Source organism: Leuciscus leuciscus, assembly GCF_965113295.1.
Source record: "Leuciscus leuciscus genome assembly, chromosome: 14".
NCBI classification, from domain to species: domain Eukaryota; kingdom Metazoa; phylum Chordata; class Actinopteri; order Cypriniformes; family Leuciscidae; genus Leuciscus; species Leuciscus leuciscus.
Genome location: NC_138738.1, coordinates 5,400,177 through 5,416,410, shown reverse-complemented (window position 1 = coordinate 5,416,410; position 16,234 = coordinate 5,400,177). Strand labels below are relative to the sequence as shown.

Here is a 16,234-nt window from a genome sequence, read left to right as displayed (position 1 = left end):
ACCGTGTTTTGATTTCATGTTGACATTCTATTTTCAGTCTATTTTCTCATTTACCTGCAGTCTCAAAAACATCTTTTTTATAGAAGTATGACTAATGTAACTGGATAATAACCAGCTGTCTCACCTCCTCTGAATGAGGTAGTCCTCCAGTATATCAAGGCATCGAACCATCTGGGAAAACACCAGTACTTTATGTCCTCCGGATAGCAGTTTGGGCAGTAACTTGTCGATAAGCACTAGTTTACCAGCGGCCTGGATCATTGCCTGGAGCTGAAAATCCAGAGCGTCAGAACTGTAGGTTTTCCTGAAGCTCTCAAGAATCTTTTCTTCAGCACCTGACAGAAAAGTAGATGGGAGACTATGTCAGCACTACAAATTAGAGGTGTGACTGCTGAGATGTAGAGAACTGCAACCAAGATATTTCAAGAACTGTCATTTTCACACGTCACCTGTAATGAGGTATGGGTGATTGCAACACTTGCGAAGCTCCATCATTGTGTTGATGAGGTTGGGCATGTTGTGCTGGTTCGCTCCCTTGGCAAGGAAGGTAAAGTTTTTCTCCAGAATGGCACGGTAGTATTTCTTCTGAATGTTAGTGAGCTCCACCTCGATGATTGTCTCCTCTTTAGGGGCCAGATTCTTCTCCACATCATCCTTCAGTCTCCTCAACATCATGGGCTTCAGAATGGCTTGCAGTTTCTTTACCTGTGGGAATGTTAATGTTTCTCAGGTTAAAGCTGGGCATATTTGTGTTCACCTAAATCGTACTATTAATAATAAAAGATAAGCTAATCATGTGCATTGTAAATGTCAGTAATTAATCTTTTTTGACTCATTCTTTTTATAAAAAAATGATTTAAAGGCTGAAATATGTGAGGTTTATCTTTTTATAAAACCTTTTTTTGTCAAAACTTGATTTGAACTTGATGCATGTTAGTAGATAACATGTTGCAAGAAGACACTTTTAAAATCTGGCTATCATTTTTAATATTATTTTAATGTTTATGTAAACAAAAAGTTCATATTGATGCTAATTTTATTTCTTATTTGCTGGTTTTCGACATAAAACTTGGTGAATTGATGTCATTGTGTAGTGTTAGTACTTTTTGAACAGGATTCTGTGATAACCGCGATCGTTTTTGTCACTATAACCATGAAATGAAATGTTCATGCCATTTCATCTCTAGTTATGATCAACTAAAATCGTTTTTTTACAGTATAATATGCAAAGTAAAATTTTCTATAAAAAAAAAAAAAATCTCTGATTCTGTTCTTTTGTCTGACATTTAAGGGTGACATATTTAGGCCTACAAAAACTCTTTTATTTCTAAAACAGTTTTGATAGTTGTTAATATGAGAGTTATGAGACATTATTTAAGAGATTTAAGTATTGTATTACATGAGTAGCTCTTGGCCACTTTCCTTTTTAAAAAGTAGCTCTCAAATGAAAAAAGGTTGGAGACCCCTGACCTAAATCAACAATAATCAGGCCATGTTGCCTGGAAATAATACTTCTGGTATCGTCCCAAAGTCAATGGGTTTTCGGTTAAATGCCTAAAATAAAGTCTGTGGTTTATATACAAGCTCAAGATATTTTCACGTTTTATTCTATGACATTAAACACATCAGTGTTACCCCACTTGTGTTTTTTTAAAAGCTTTTACTTAAAAAGGTCTTTAAAAGATAGTTGCTAACAAGTGGCTAAACATAATTGCGCCGAATAGGTCAAATCATCTACTCGCTAGTTCACTTGTACAGCCTTGTTGTGTTTATACTCATGCTCTTGCAAACTAACTTTCCAATTTATAGATTTCTTTGAACGAGCTGTCAGAAGCTTTAGAGGTGGTGACGTAGAAGTCATGTGACTGTGGTGAGTTCGTTTATAGCCTAATATTAACTTTTTATTTCTGTTGATTGTATTTAGGCTTCTAAATTCAGTTGTGTTCATTTGTGAAGATCATCTTGAATCGTAAATGTTTCATGGTCACAGCTTATTTTCTGCACAAATCCAAAAGCTAATGGAAAAATCCTCTTGGCATTTTGTTGAGGGAATCAGGGTGATGCTAGCTTTCAGGTTGGCCTACGAAAACATGTCATCCCTGCAGCACTTTATTTGGCCATTTTGAGTTTATCAGCATTGGCTACTTAGGATGTTAACAAGGATGTTTCCTACTATCCTCTAGAATAGATGGCTCGGATAATTGGAGGTGAAGGTGTGTAGATGTTTATCGAGTCCATAGTACACATACATATTAGGCAAGATCACAAACTTCCTATCAAGCATTTGAGGATTAGTTCTCACCTGCTCCTCGGTCTTTAGGTCTCCGAACTCCTCCAGGAATGTTGTCTCGGAAGGGAACTGTGAGGGTTCGAGAAAGTTAAGAAGACTGAAGAGTTCCTCAACTGAGTTCTGCAAAGGGGTTCCTGTGAGAAGAACTTTATGTTCCTTGAGGGAGAAAACACATAGAAAATTTAAGTTCAGCCTAATGATTGGCTAAAATGTATGTACATTTTTAAGAGATCTATACTAACTCTCTCTCAACTGTCCATTTTTGGACTTTTTAATACTTTTATCTATATAGACGGTGAAAGACAGCACAGAAAATTATGGGGACAAGACTGGGAAATATTAAGCTGGATTTGATCTAGTCTCATCCATTTTAGCGCCAACAAGGGGGTATATTTCTATATCGTGGACCAAAAATATATTTGGACACTGAAGTCTCACTTAAAAAAAAAAGTTAAATACAAATTAAATACAAATTATCAAACCGGGTTGTATTTATTTACACATTTTAAATATAGCACAAATACACAATTTAGACACTTTCTGGTTGTCATTTTAAATATATGTTTACTAGAATTTTCTAATATGCTGATTGCATCATGTGCCTTATGTGTCCAAATACTTTTTGGGGCCTGTTACAGCCCTTCCCCTGTTTTTTAACTTAATTTTTTTTTTGTGAGAATTCTAGGACCGACTCCTCCTTGGTGGGCGGGATTGCCCTAATGAAAACCAGCTGCACCTGTGGCAACCTATTTAAAGGGATACTCCACTTTTTTTGGAAATAGGCTCATTTTACAACTCCCCCAGAGTTAAACAGTTGAGTCTTACCGTTTTCGAATCCATTCAGCCGAACTCCGGGTCTGGCGGTACCACTTTTAGCATAGCTTAGCATAGATCATTGAATCGGACAGGACCATTAGCATCTCTCTCAAAAAAATGACCAAACAGTTTCGATATCATATCATATCATTACGCCTGCTGGACTCATGGTACGGCAGCAAAGTTTCTTGACTATTACACAGGAATGAGAGTATAGTTCCTAGCCATATCAGCCTAGAAAATCACAACTTTACATTTTCCGTCGGTCTTAGTACACGATGTGACTACAGAAGAGTAAAGTTTTAAATAGGAAAAATATCGAAACTCTTTGGTAATTTTTTTGAGAGAGATGCTAATGGTCCTGTCCGATTCAATGATCTATGCTAAGCTATGCTAAAAGTGGCTGTTTAACTCTGGGGGAGTTGTAAAATGAGCATATTTCCAAAAAAAAGTGGAGTAACCCTTTAAGGAGCTCCTGGATTTTGTCTAGTTCTCTCTCATTTTTGTTTTGTGTCTTTGTTTGAAGCGTGGGTTCTTGAGTTTTTGTGTTCCCATATGATTTCCACGACTCTACAAACCGCATTTCCAACAGTTTATTGATTTGAGCTTGTATTGATATTTACTATTATTACCTTATGTTTTGACCCTGGACATTATTTGTTTAACTTTAAATAAACCTATATTTTCTCTATTGAAACCCATCTTGTGAATTGCCCTCTTTATGTTATGACTTTGAGCCGGGTCGTAACAAGGTCACTGTACATCAAAATGCATCTGTGAACACCTAATCAGCAGTGAGGGGAAAAACCAGCACTGCATCAAATGTAGTTTGCACACAGTGGCCATCGCTGCAGTGATATGTAAAGCGAGTGAGATGAGATTACTCATTCTGTGTCCAGAGAGGATGTGCGTATGTAAATGCAGTGAAGCAGAACTCGGCAGCTAAATGAGATGTGTGCAAGAGAGATAGCACAGTAGTTTAGATTGCAGATGGCTTTACTTCCCCTTTTCTGCATTTAAACCTGAACCCTATGACAAAAATGTCTGCTTCAGGTTCCTGGTCCACAAATGAGAAAACAAATAAATAAAAACAAGCATATTAAACTGACCAGGTTCATGAGTTTGAGTCCCTCCAGCAGTTTACAGTTGCGGTTTTTTAGGCGATGGGCCTCGTCAATCACCACACAGCGCCAGTTAATCTTCTTCAGCTCCGGACAGTCAGCCATAATCATTTCAAATGTAGTGATCACGCCATGAAACTTAAACTGACCAGTCATGATGTTTCCCTGAAGGAGCAAGAGAAAGAAAGAAAAAAAGAAGAAGAAAAAAAAAGGTGTAAAGTGAGGTCAGACATTAAAAAAAAAAATCTTACTGATCTGTGTCATGAACCCTAATATTAATGTTTTTGAAAGTCCCTTATGCTCAGCAAGGCTGCATTTAACGGATCAAAAATACAGTAAAAAAAAAAAAAAAAAAAGAATATTGTGAAATATTATTCCAATGCAAAACTATTTAAAAAAATTCAATCAATTTTAAATGTAATTTATTCCTGTAATGCAAAGCTGAATTTTCAGCATCAGCATAGTGTCACATGATTCATTTTTTTTAAAGCCATTCCGGCTTCTATGGCTATGTTCATGGAAAGAGCCAGGTTTAGTTATTCACACAATAAAAAATAAATAAGATGTTTAAGAAAAAAAATTCAATAAAATTCACCTTAAGAGTCATTTTCATGATCCTACAGAAATCAATCTAATATGCTGATTTCCTGTCTCAAGAAACCATGATAAATTTTTTCAGGATTTTTTGATAAATAGAAAAGAACCACGTTGATTTGAAACAGAAATGTTCTGTCACTCTGTTTGACCCACCTGTTCATCTCGGTAGTACGTCTCATACTGCAGGATCATCTGCCGACTGATCTGGCTGCCGTGATAGACAATGACGTTCATTTCAGTCCATGTGCGGAATTCCCTCTCCCAGTTGGTGATGGTGGAGAGCGGGGCGATGATGAGGAAGGGTCCTCTCAGACCCATGAAGAAAATCTCAAAGAGGAACGTGATGGACTGGATGGTCTTCCCCAGCCCCATCTCATCAGCCAGAATACAGTTTTTCCTACATCAGGAGAAACATGGTCAGGTGTTCATTAATCACGTCAGATTGCAGTTATGAGGAACAGGATTTGGAATCGGTCGCATGAGCATCTTTCTGCTGTCTGAAATTATTTTATCATGTTTACTAGAATTTTTATTAGGTAAAGGTTAGGTTAAAAAAATAATAATAAAGTATTTGCTTACAGCTAGGGTTGTCAATCAATAAAAAAATAAAAAAAGTATTACATTATGTGCTGATAAATTATCCAAATTAATTACATTTGTCAATTATAATATGATATTTGCTGAGAAAAGTCTTCAGATAAAAGATAAAGACATTGCATTGTATTAGACAATATCATTATATATCATATTATACATCATATATAATATTATACATCATATATGTATATATTTTATACATCATAACACAAAAATTGGATTTTGAAACCTATATAATGCTATTTTTTTGCATTTTTTATCATTTTTTAAAATAAATTGACGAAGTTGAAAGTCCGAATTTCAGCAAATTATACATATGAGACGAATTGATAAAAAACAGTTTAATTAGTATTGATTTGATTTATCCTAGTTTTTATTATTTTACAAATCAAATTGAGACTTAAAACAAGCATTATATTTCTGTCATTATGCTTGGCCTTAGTTTAATACTTAAATAGTTCTTTATACCTTAAACTAGGATCAGAATTGTGTGTAGACCCTACAAGAGCTGATACTAAAAGTCTCTTTCACCTGTTGTACCAGTTGAAAAGAAGCCAGTTCATTCCCTCTAATTGGTATTCTCTGAGCTGGTTCCCATTCCTGTATTCTTTGGACTTCTCCAGTTTTTGCCACTGTTCTGGCAGAGGCCTTTCCTGTATTATTACAAAAGACAAGAGAAGTGCCACTTCCTTCAAAATACATACTATAAAGAATAAAAAACATGTTTTGGATAATACAAATCAAACATAGAGCTGAACCATGTGATCATAATGTAAACAAACGCACTGGAAACATCCAATAAATCTTATCTCGTAAGGAAAAAACAATTCCCATTCATTTGCATTTGAGTGCTTACCATGAGTTTAATTTCTGGAATTTTCTTGAGGTCTTCAAACTCTCGGATTTTCACAGGGTCAACATCTTCCTGAAGCTCCCAAGTACTCTCCTCATATGACAATGAGCACCATTTCACCAGGTAGTGGGTAACTTCCTATTTTCATGCATGCAAACAAAACCAAACCTCAAAAGACTGGCACTACAATCACAGGTTTGTTTTCAGGTGTTCATCTGAAGAGTGCCTCACCTCTCCTGTTTCTGTATCAGTGGTGATAGCGATCTCTAAAACCCGATCAACCTCAATATAATCTGGATTAAAAAGGTCTTCATCCGGCTGAGGAGAAACACAACATCATCTCAAGCATATTTAGGCATAATAATACACATGTAGACAAGAAAGTGGTCTATAACAAAGCCACAGATTTAAAGGTGAAGTACTTGCAACAAAATGTTCCGCATGGATTTCAGCTTTTACGTCATAATTATTTTTGATGCATTTCCAGGTTTTAACTTTAAATGAGCAACAAACAAACAGCAGCATGTTATGGCAGACACACCTCCGTGAAAATGTGCTTCATTTGTGCCTGCTTGTTTCTGAAGCGCTTGATTTTTTGTTGAATGCGTGGGTCCTTTTCCAGTTCCTCCAAGGTCGCCCATTTACAGTGCAGATAGGAGCTGGCAATGAGAAAAAGCTTTCATTGCTGACAATGTGCTGTAAACAACACTGAATGCATTTATCATGCATGCATTTCATTTAAAATAGCATTGTTCACAAAATATGTCCTTGTAGCGTTTCTCCATCCATATTTGTGTGTATCACACAAAACTTCTAAGTCACATTTAAACTCAAAATCAAAAGACAGAAATAAAAAATTATATTCTGCAAAAAGAAAATGAAGCTTTTTTACATTAACAACGTTTGTATATATTAACAACATTTCTGTATTGAGGTATTTCTGACATGAAAATTAAGCACATAACCACTGTTTTATATCAATACTAAAAACTAAACAAAATGTGTTTTGTTTTTTTGTATGAGAAACTTATAAGAATTGCTTTGGATTACATTGTAAAAGTTAGAATTATTATGATGTACAATGATAGTGCTGCTATAATTAATAAAGTAAACCTAATTCAGAAATTGTGCTCTATATGAGTTCAATGATTCAGGTCAAATGATTGTGAAATAATGATTATGTTAAAACACAACCAATACTATCAGATTACCTTTTGTCTTTGTTTATCTGGCTGTTATAACTCAGGTACAGCAGCCAAACAAAATCTAAAGTTAATGACTTAAGGGTCAAGAGCCCAACTAAATCAAACACTGATCACCATAATGGTGACGTAAAATGACGGTTTTCTCCTTCAGTGATTGTGCTTGTTAACATCAGGTGTCTTCAATGTTGGCAATAAAAAATAAACTTCTTAATTCATCTTTGACGTCTGTCTATTATTCAGATTTATTTATTTTTTGTCATTTTAAATGGTTACCTTTTAAGGAATTAATTAGATTAATTATTACTCAATTCTAATTTGTTCAATTTAATTAATAATATTGCTTGTAATCTGTTGCCACAATTTTATTGAGTAGATTTAACGTATTCATTTTTACAGTGTGTAATGCAAAAATAAAAACGATATATTATATAAATTGTACATTATTTATACATTACAGTAAATTCAACAATAAAATATAAAATGTAAATATACAGTCATTTCTGTAAGATTTTTTGGGGAACTGTGCTCATCATGAAAATCCTAATAGCCATCTGTCTTTAAGCAAAAAAAAAAGTTTTTTGAGGTTAAACTTGACCCAATAACTAGTACTGTAATTTCCAAAACTACACCAGAAAAAGATCCACCCCATTGTTGATTCAGCAAATAATTTCATGAGGCAGAGTGTATTACTACTCTACACAATTTAATGCATAAATGATTTGAAGTAATGAATTACACAATAAAGGTGAGTTATGCATTTGACAAGCTGAGTGTTCTAGAGTTTGAGAGCACAAAAAGGTAACAGCAGTTTGATGCGCATGAGTACACTTACAAATTTCTGTACTTGACGTAAAACTCCTCCATCTCTTCTGGTGCTTCATCAGGGGATGTCTAAATGAAAACCATAGATCAAACACTGAGAATATTCTTTTTAGGGCAGATGTTATTTGCACCCCACTGTAATGAATAGTATATGCTGCAGTAATGCATTTAGGTGTATTCAGTACTTTGTTCTTTTAGCACAGTGGTGTAAATCACGAATTTAATCAAATGTTCAAGGTGGTGGTGGAAAAAATATAAAGGTTTAAGAATCACTCATTGAACAAATTGAATACACACTTTAAAGTTAACTTCATGGCCAAATAAGAAATATTGCTGCTTTATATAACTAGACAAACTGTGGCAAATTGTTAATCAAGTCTTTATAACATGTAATCTTATCGCTTTACCTCTTTCTTGACCGTTCGCACAGAGAGTATTTTCTCAATAATATTAGCCTCATCTTCAGGGGGTTCCTGGGAAGAAAGAAGGCGGGAGTGATTATTTCAGTGTGTGTTTGCTCTGCCCCTCCAGAAGTAGGGCAGGTGTGTTGAGTGGCATAATGGCAGATGTTGCCACAGTTACCTCAGCCTGCCAAGCGAGGGTAGAGGAAGACATGGCAGCAATTCGGCCCGTGCCCAACACAGCAATGGTCTCCCCGTCATCATCCACGACCTTGAAATCAAGATCTTCGTTGTACTTCCGCCGCTTCACTTGACGCCCTGATCTCCTCTTCTGCACAGAGAAGAAAAGAAAAAGAGGAAAGATTACTGGTACGACGTTACGTGATCAGTAAATGATTTCAAATCACACTAGATCACTCATAACACATTTAACCCTTTAAAACCGGATGTGTCGTCAACGACACAGCCAACCAAGCTGTATTCATGTCACTGTAACTCTTCAACCGTTTGCACTATAAAAATAATTCAAATAGTTCCTGAAAGTAGACATCATGCGCTTTTCGCCAATATACGGCTTATTACGGTAATGTTTTCCGTCTGCAAATGACAGCAGCGCGGGATGGAAGGATTTGAACAGAGAGATACGACGCGCGGCAAGTTAGAGTGTTTTGGATTGCATAAAATAATAAAAGAAACAAACAAATGCATGGCGAAAGAAGTGTTAGACAGCAGAAGAGGGGATTGGGATGATTTTTAATGAAATTTGGGAGGCGGATGGCCGTTACTCTTTCACATATCTAAGCATGTAGATGCATGTGTATGTGTGCGTGCCTATGAATGCGTGCATTTGTATGTGTGTGTGTATAAAAAAAAGTGTCCTAAATGAAAACTGTGCAACCCAATGTCACAAAAAAGACTTGTATATATGTATTATAGTTCATTTTTCAACTTTAAAGTGTTAGTTTCTTTCGTTCATGATTTTTTCTGTTTTTTTTTCTAAATAAAAATCAGTACATTTATTCTAGTTTTTTATTTTTTTTCTATTTAAATTCTATTTACAAACTCACCACATACAATAATGGTCAATAACTTTAATTTGTTGAAAGCTTATCTTTTTCTGAAAAAGATGACACCTTGCACATGAAGATAGCACACTGTTTTAGAATTTTACAGTAAAAGAAAAAAATCTAATTATGTGAAAAACACCTATTTTAGCTACAGGTTCTAAAGGGTTAATGTTCACATTTTCTGGAAAAACTCTTTAAAATACTGTGTACTTTAACATTTATCCAACCTGACTTCTAATTTAAAATTGCTCTCATTTAAATGGTTAAAAAAAAAAATCAAAACTCTTATTCAAAAATGTGCATTTAAATAGTCACTCTAACCATGTTTTCTTTCTTTTGTAGTTTTTATTTATTTAAAAAATGATGGAATGATGGAATTTGAAGCCCGGAGGCCTTATGAAGATCGGTTCAGGAGAACTCACAGTGTTATCCATAGGGTCGGTGCTTTCCTCACCGCCGGTGGCGAGCGTGCTGAGAGAGGCTGTGTCATCACTCTCCACCATCTCAAGTACAGCATCACTTTTCCTCTTTCCCTTCTTCTTCTTCTCCGGAGGCATGGCACCCTGCTCTCTGCATAACAGCAACACATGCTCTTAAAATCCATCTTACTGGCACAGTTTTGCACAGGTTGACAAATCGTATAGCAAACCACCAAGGGCTTCTTTGACAGATATCAGGCCATATTATGGTACAAAACACCAACATGTGCTGTGCAGACGCTTCCTGGGTTATAAGTGGACAACTTACGCAAGCAACACAAGAGTTTTGCTGGAGCACAAGCACTTGAATAAAATCATGTCACTACTTTACTGTTGGAGAGTGTTGAAAGGGAAGCACAAAGTGGATAAGGAAGTTAAATAAGGGAATGTATCCCATAAAAGACGATTGGCATAAACTTTACAAGTTCATGGAGGGTCATTTTTAAGAGCCATAATTGTGGTATTTATTGTTTATTTGCAACCCTGAGGCAAATTACATATTTGAATACCTTATGAATGCATGCATAAAACTGCACCTTTATTTCTCCAAATACACTATAAAATAACCAAAAGTTCAAATAGCCCTTCACATGGTTGCAGGTTTCATATTTTGACCTTGGTTTCAAATTGGAAACCCATAAGCACCCACATTCACCTTGTAACGCTCACAATCCCTGTATCACATTTCACCTAATCAAGATATGAAAAGGTCTATGATTGAGCGTAGCAAGAACAGCACTGAGATGTTAAATGCAAAACTGTGTCACATATAAAAGATGCAATTTACAGAAATGAGACGGTTTTGTCAGTCGACTTGTTAATCTAAACTAAAAATTATTTACTGACATAAAACTAGTTTTTGGTGCCTTCAATTAAGACGTCTCTTAGTAAACTAGGCACCAAGTGTGTTGAATATAATATACCTGCCATTATGGTCTTGTTATAAAGCTCATATAGAACTCCAGTGTAAGACAAATAATACTGACTGAATATTACTGTTTGTAGCACTGAAAACATCTCCATTTCATGTCATGTACAATACCATTCACAAGTCTGGGGTAAGTACGTTTTTTTGTTTTTGTTTTAGAACGAAATTATTCAGTAAAGATAATTACATTATAATGTTAAAAAAGCTTTCTAATAAATAAAATAAATAAATGCTGTTCTTTTAAACTATATTGATCAAATTGTATCACAGTTTCCACAAAAATATTAAGCAGCACAACTGTTTTTAACATTGATAATAAGAAATAAGAGACTTTTAAAAAACACTTAAAGGAACACTCCACCGTTTTTTGAAATAGGGCTTATTCACTTTCTTTCCTACATTTAGATAGGTGGGCAAATGCATTTTTGTCTCAGTGCATGCATTGTTTTAGTTTGACAGGGTCGGCGCTAGCTTAGCTTAGCACAATGAATGGAATCCTTTGTTGCCAGCTAGCATGCCCTGAGTAAAAGTGATATACATTTTTTTTAAAACCCACCTAATTACTTCTTGTGGCCTGCGTATTCACAACAAGTACAAATAGTGATGCAGATTAACACTAGGCGATTTCCTAGGCAGATGCATTTGCATAAACTTGCATTTGCCCACCTATCTAAATGTAGGAAAGAAGGTGAATAAGCCCTATTTCAAAAAACGGTGGAGTGTTCCTTTAAAAAAAAAAAATCATACTTGTTTATGTATATTTACCCAAAAATGACAATTCTGTTATCTTTTAACCAACTCACTTTGGCTTCCTCCCTCTTTTGGAGGGCGGATGTGTTGCAGTGTTCTTGGGCTGTGGTTTCACTTTCACATCTTGACCTTTCTTGACCTTTTTGACCTCCTTTTGACCTTTCGCCTCCCTCTTATGATCCTTTTGCTCCTTCACCGCCTTTGACTTTCTCGGAAGAATCTCCTTCCCTTCCTTTTGCACCCTTCTCTTTGGTTTAGCGTTGCTCTCTCCATCTTTGTTCCACTCTGACTCAGTCTTGTCTTTTTTCCTTCGTTTCTTCTTCACCCTGGTCCCGCCCCCTCCATCATCCTCCTCACTGTTGATTGATGAAGGGCGGAGACTGTGACTGCTGGCCGCAGACCCAGCCTTTGTGTGAGTCATGCAATGATTGGGCGGCCCTCCGATAATCCGTAACTGTTCTTTGCCCAAGTGGCCGATGGGAAATGTAGTTTGTGCGTTTTGGTCAGAGGCATTCGAGGCAGCAGCGGATGGAGTGTGCTTTAGTACATGGGTGGCAGACATCTGGGAAAACAGAAAACAGATTAGAATTCGCTCCTCTAATTAAACACTATTTGTGGTGTTTGAAACAGAGACATCAAAGACTGTCCTGTCCAGTCAAACCATCTGCTAGTTATCAATAGAACATATGTTTTGGGAAATTTCATGCTGGTTTATTATACATTATATATACACTGAACTAAAACAAACTAAAAAAGTGATCAGGGTCCATGGACCATAGACAGTGTGAATGCAAAATGAACTGGGTTTTTTTTCACTTGGTTCACTTTTTAATCCAATCACAGCTCTTTTAAAGAGCACTCAAGTTTTAAAAGCTGTTTTTATCTGCAGGGTAATGCATGTATTACAGGTTATTTTATGGCACAAAGTGAATGAGCTTTATGATGTATTCAATCCATATTCACTCCTATTTACATATGTGCTCTATCGTAAAGAAATCGTAGTGCAGTCATGAGATGCCCAATTACACATTATAGGGCAGATTAAATTAAAACTGTTCTTCTACGTCTTCTACAGGAAAAAACATTTATGAATTAAACAGAATTCACTGCCATCTGTGAGCTTTGTGTTTCTGGTTCACATTTAGCCCCATATCTCTTATTCCGCGAAGCACGTTTATTTTTAACTACGCCTTAGTGTTGCAGTGAACACGTGGAACAGCGCGCATGTGCAGGCATACACACACACACACACACACACACACACACACACACACACTCCCCGACAGGGCATGCGACTGCAGGCAGGTATGGGGATAATGTCAATGAATCACATGCTTTCCTAAGCAAGCGGGCTGGAATCAGGGCCGTCGTCATGGCAACAGGCTCGGGACCAAACTGTGGGAAGCGGGAACGTAAACACGCAGTCTCCGTGGTAACCCTTTCCTTTCTGGGGTCTAAAAAGCATCTACCTCATTGTTCCTGAAGGTAATATTGCCAAAATCTACATTGGTGAAAAAACATTACTTTTGTACTTAACTGCACTGTACAGACAACATGAAGTGTAAACGGCAACCTGCAACTGAACTGCTCTTCACTTTTGCCCTTACATTGACCTTTTTTTTTTATGCTCTCTCTATGCAATCACACACATATGCACGCAAAGCTAATGCACGGAAGCAAACACTGCAGACTATTCCCGTGACGTGCTGCAGTATGCATGCTTGCCAGGCAAATCTGCCAACCGCAAGCGCACACACATACACACGTTGCAATCAAATTCCCTATGAATCAATACCAACTCCCAACTCCCAAACGCGACAGCTGCAGTTCAGTCAATGCCAGATCCAAACCTGAACACACCTTGCTCAAATGTGCTTTATAAAACATGCACACACAATCGCTCCTACTAACATGCAATCACCTCTCCACCAAATGCACGATAGCAGTCAAGATAACTGCAATAACAAAAAGCAAAATCATGAAAGAATTCATTCATTGTCAAATTCAACTGCTCTATACATCTGTAAACCTCCCTTAAATAAAGTCCATATTGTTTTGCTCATGGATTCAGACAAAAGCCGAATAAAACCGCACACTTGGAATGAATGGAAAGACGATATGTTCTTGTGTTAAAAACAGACAGAGAAGAAGAGAAGGCATGGGTCTCAAGGAAACATTTGATCTTCTGCTGAAAAAAAATAATACATTTCTTTAAAAAATTAAATAAATAATCTTACTGAACACAAACTTTGATTGGTAGTGTATATGTATAAAATAGTTTCTTACTTTTGTAAATAAATTAATATATATAGGCAAAATGTTTATTTGTAGTTGTAAAGCCTCCTTTGATTTGTTAATCGCTTTTTATAAACCTGCAATGATTTCAAATTGGTCAAAATCAAATAACCAAATCACTGGGAATCCCTGCTGGTTCTTCAGGAAGACCTGATAATGAAGCTCTCAGGTTCGGAAGTGCCTTTCGAATCACTCATCTCGCAGTGAGGAAATAATACAACTAAATTGGGCTACTTTGATTTGACACCACCAAAATTCAAATCAAAATGTAGATCAGATCATTTGTATGACAGCGAGCACATTTACACACGCACACCTGTACACTGATAACTCACAAAAATCAGCTCATTGTAATAACCTGTTGTGTGGTTTACATGCAAACCAATAACCCGACAACGCAAGTAAACCGCTTTTACAAGACTTTATTAATAAATCAGGTTTCTTCCCGGTAGTAATGTCAAAACGCAATAATTTGCGTATCTGACTCGAGAGCATTTCATTTCTTTTGTCGGATGTGATGTTAAATAAAGCATTAAGAACCGAGGAAGAGTATTGCAACATGTCAGAGGGAAACTTACGGCTCATATATTATCCTCTCATGCAGTTACAGATGCAGCATTTTGATTATACCACTTCTGCTGCTGCACGAGATATCAAGAAAAGGGTGTGATGAAGAAAGAATGAGTTTGCGATATATTTCTTCCTCCCTTCCTGCAAAATGCTCGCTCTGTCTGGATGTGCTTAAAGCCAAAGTGAGGACGCGTTCATGTCACATATGAGCACTTCAATAAGCCAACAGAAAGCAGGTTAATGCGTTTCCATGCTGGGCGAAATCTAGATGTGACTGATCAGTTTATGCTTAAGCAGTTTATGGCCTTCGATAAAGGAAAACGGGTCAACGCGTTTACATGATCACGTGCACTGTCGGCTTATTAGCATAATCAGGTTAAGAATGTGCATGTAAAGGCACTCAGAGTCATGAACTTTACTGATAAGTCTCCCAGTGTGAAAATGTTTCTTTGGCCTTTTTTACCTTTTAATCTCTTATTCTTTTTAATCCGCTGGTGTCCCCGATGTCCTTCTATCGTAAATGCAGTGAAATTCAGGTGGTCACAGTTTCAAAGCAAACACAACACATGAATCCCATTGAACACTACACATACAACTGACAAAGTGACAGAGAGGTTGCTATACTGACTAGTACACACATCCACTCTTCACTTCAAGAGATCCCAGCGCTGAGTCTGGATCCTCTGCGCCTGACAGTAGACCAAAAGCCTCCCAGATCCGCCTGACAATCCGACAGCTCCACAGAAGTGTCCTCAGGTGGTTTTCCACATAAAGGTGCAAAACGCTGAACTTTTCTTGAAACCAGGAAAGATATACTACAAAGTATAACAATGATATGTATTTACTGACACAGCAATAGTTATCAAGGGGGAGTACGAGAGACAGAAGAATTTTGAGTGATGCTGACATTGATTTATGTTCTGCCAAACTGATACATGATCACAACGCTGACTAGGATTTATTCACAACTCATAAATGTCACAACTGATTCTTTGTGCTAATTACTATGGTACTATGGTCTGTGGAAACAGACAGGCACACTGGAATACACAGTCATGCCTGATCCATGATAAAAGGCAATTGATCAAAATGTTTAAAGTACTGTATTGTGGATTATTTTAGTGCACAAGCAAATTTTCAATTAAATCTCGACTAATGAAAATTTACCACAGAGATAAATACATATTAAGATATATTTAAATACTGATTTCACGCTCCAATGCATTGAACTCCCAAGCATAATGCGGCAACGTTCAACTTTGACCTCTTTTCCCATGGCGTTTCAAAGCGCAGCCAATGATTCCGTGACAATTAGCATGATAAGCTGGGTGTTGCTAGCCTGAAAATCAAAACAAGCTGGAAGACAGATTGGATCGAGATGTACAACACAACTTGAAAGGCAAATCATGAAAACGGCAAAGTGAATCTTTCTACACAATGCTA

The 16,234-nt window shown here is 36.6% G+C and overlaps 1 protein-coding gene and 1 long non-coding RNA gene across 3 annotated transcripts in view; one reads left to right on the top strand and one right to left on the bottom strand.

Moving 5' to 3' along the window:
* Positions 1-16,234, bottom strand: part of chd6 (chromodomain helicase DNA binding protein 6) — a 42,153-nt gene that overhangs the window by 18,584 nt on the left and 7,335 nt on the right. For both annotated transcript variants that reach the window (XM_082136294.1, XM_082136293.1), the window contains exons 3-16: positions 11,980-12,488; positions 10,192-10,339; positions 8,884-9,033; positions 8,709-8,774; positions 8,312-8,370; positions 6,816-6,933; positions 6,506-6,592; positions 6,278-6,412; positions 5,953-6,074; positions 4,978-5,221; positions 4,216-4,392; positions 2,303-2,446; positions 450-705; positions 125-335 (exon numbers count right to left, since the gene is read on the bottom strand). In XM_082136294.1, the coding sequence (XP_081992420.1) occupies positions 125-335; positions 450-705; positions 2,303-2,446; positions 4,216-4,392; positions 4,978-5,221; positions 5,953-6,074; positions 6,278-6,412; positions 6,506-6,592; positions 6,816-6,933; positions 8,312-8,370; positions 8,709-8,774; positions 8,884-9,033; positions 10,192-10,339; positions 11,980-12,488 (2,426 nt within the window). The remainder of the gene's footprint in view (positions 1-124; positions 336-449; positions 706-2,302; positions 2,447-4,215; positions 4,393-4,977; positions 5,222-5,952; positions 6,075-6,277; positions 6,413-6,505; positions 6,593-6,815; positions 6,934-8,311; positions 8,371-8,708; positions 8,775-8,883; positions 9,034-10,191; positions 10,340-11,979; positions 12,489-16,234) is intronic.
* Positions 9,043-9,671, top strand: LOC309474222. The gene is made up of 2 exons (XR_014197258.1): positions 9,043-9,367; positions 9,505-9,671. It is a non-coding gene; the product is annotated as an uncharacterized lncRNA (long non-coding RNA).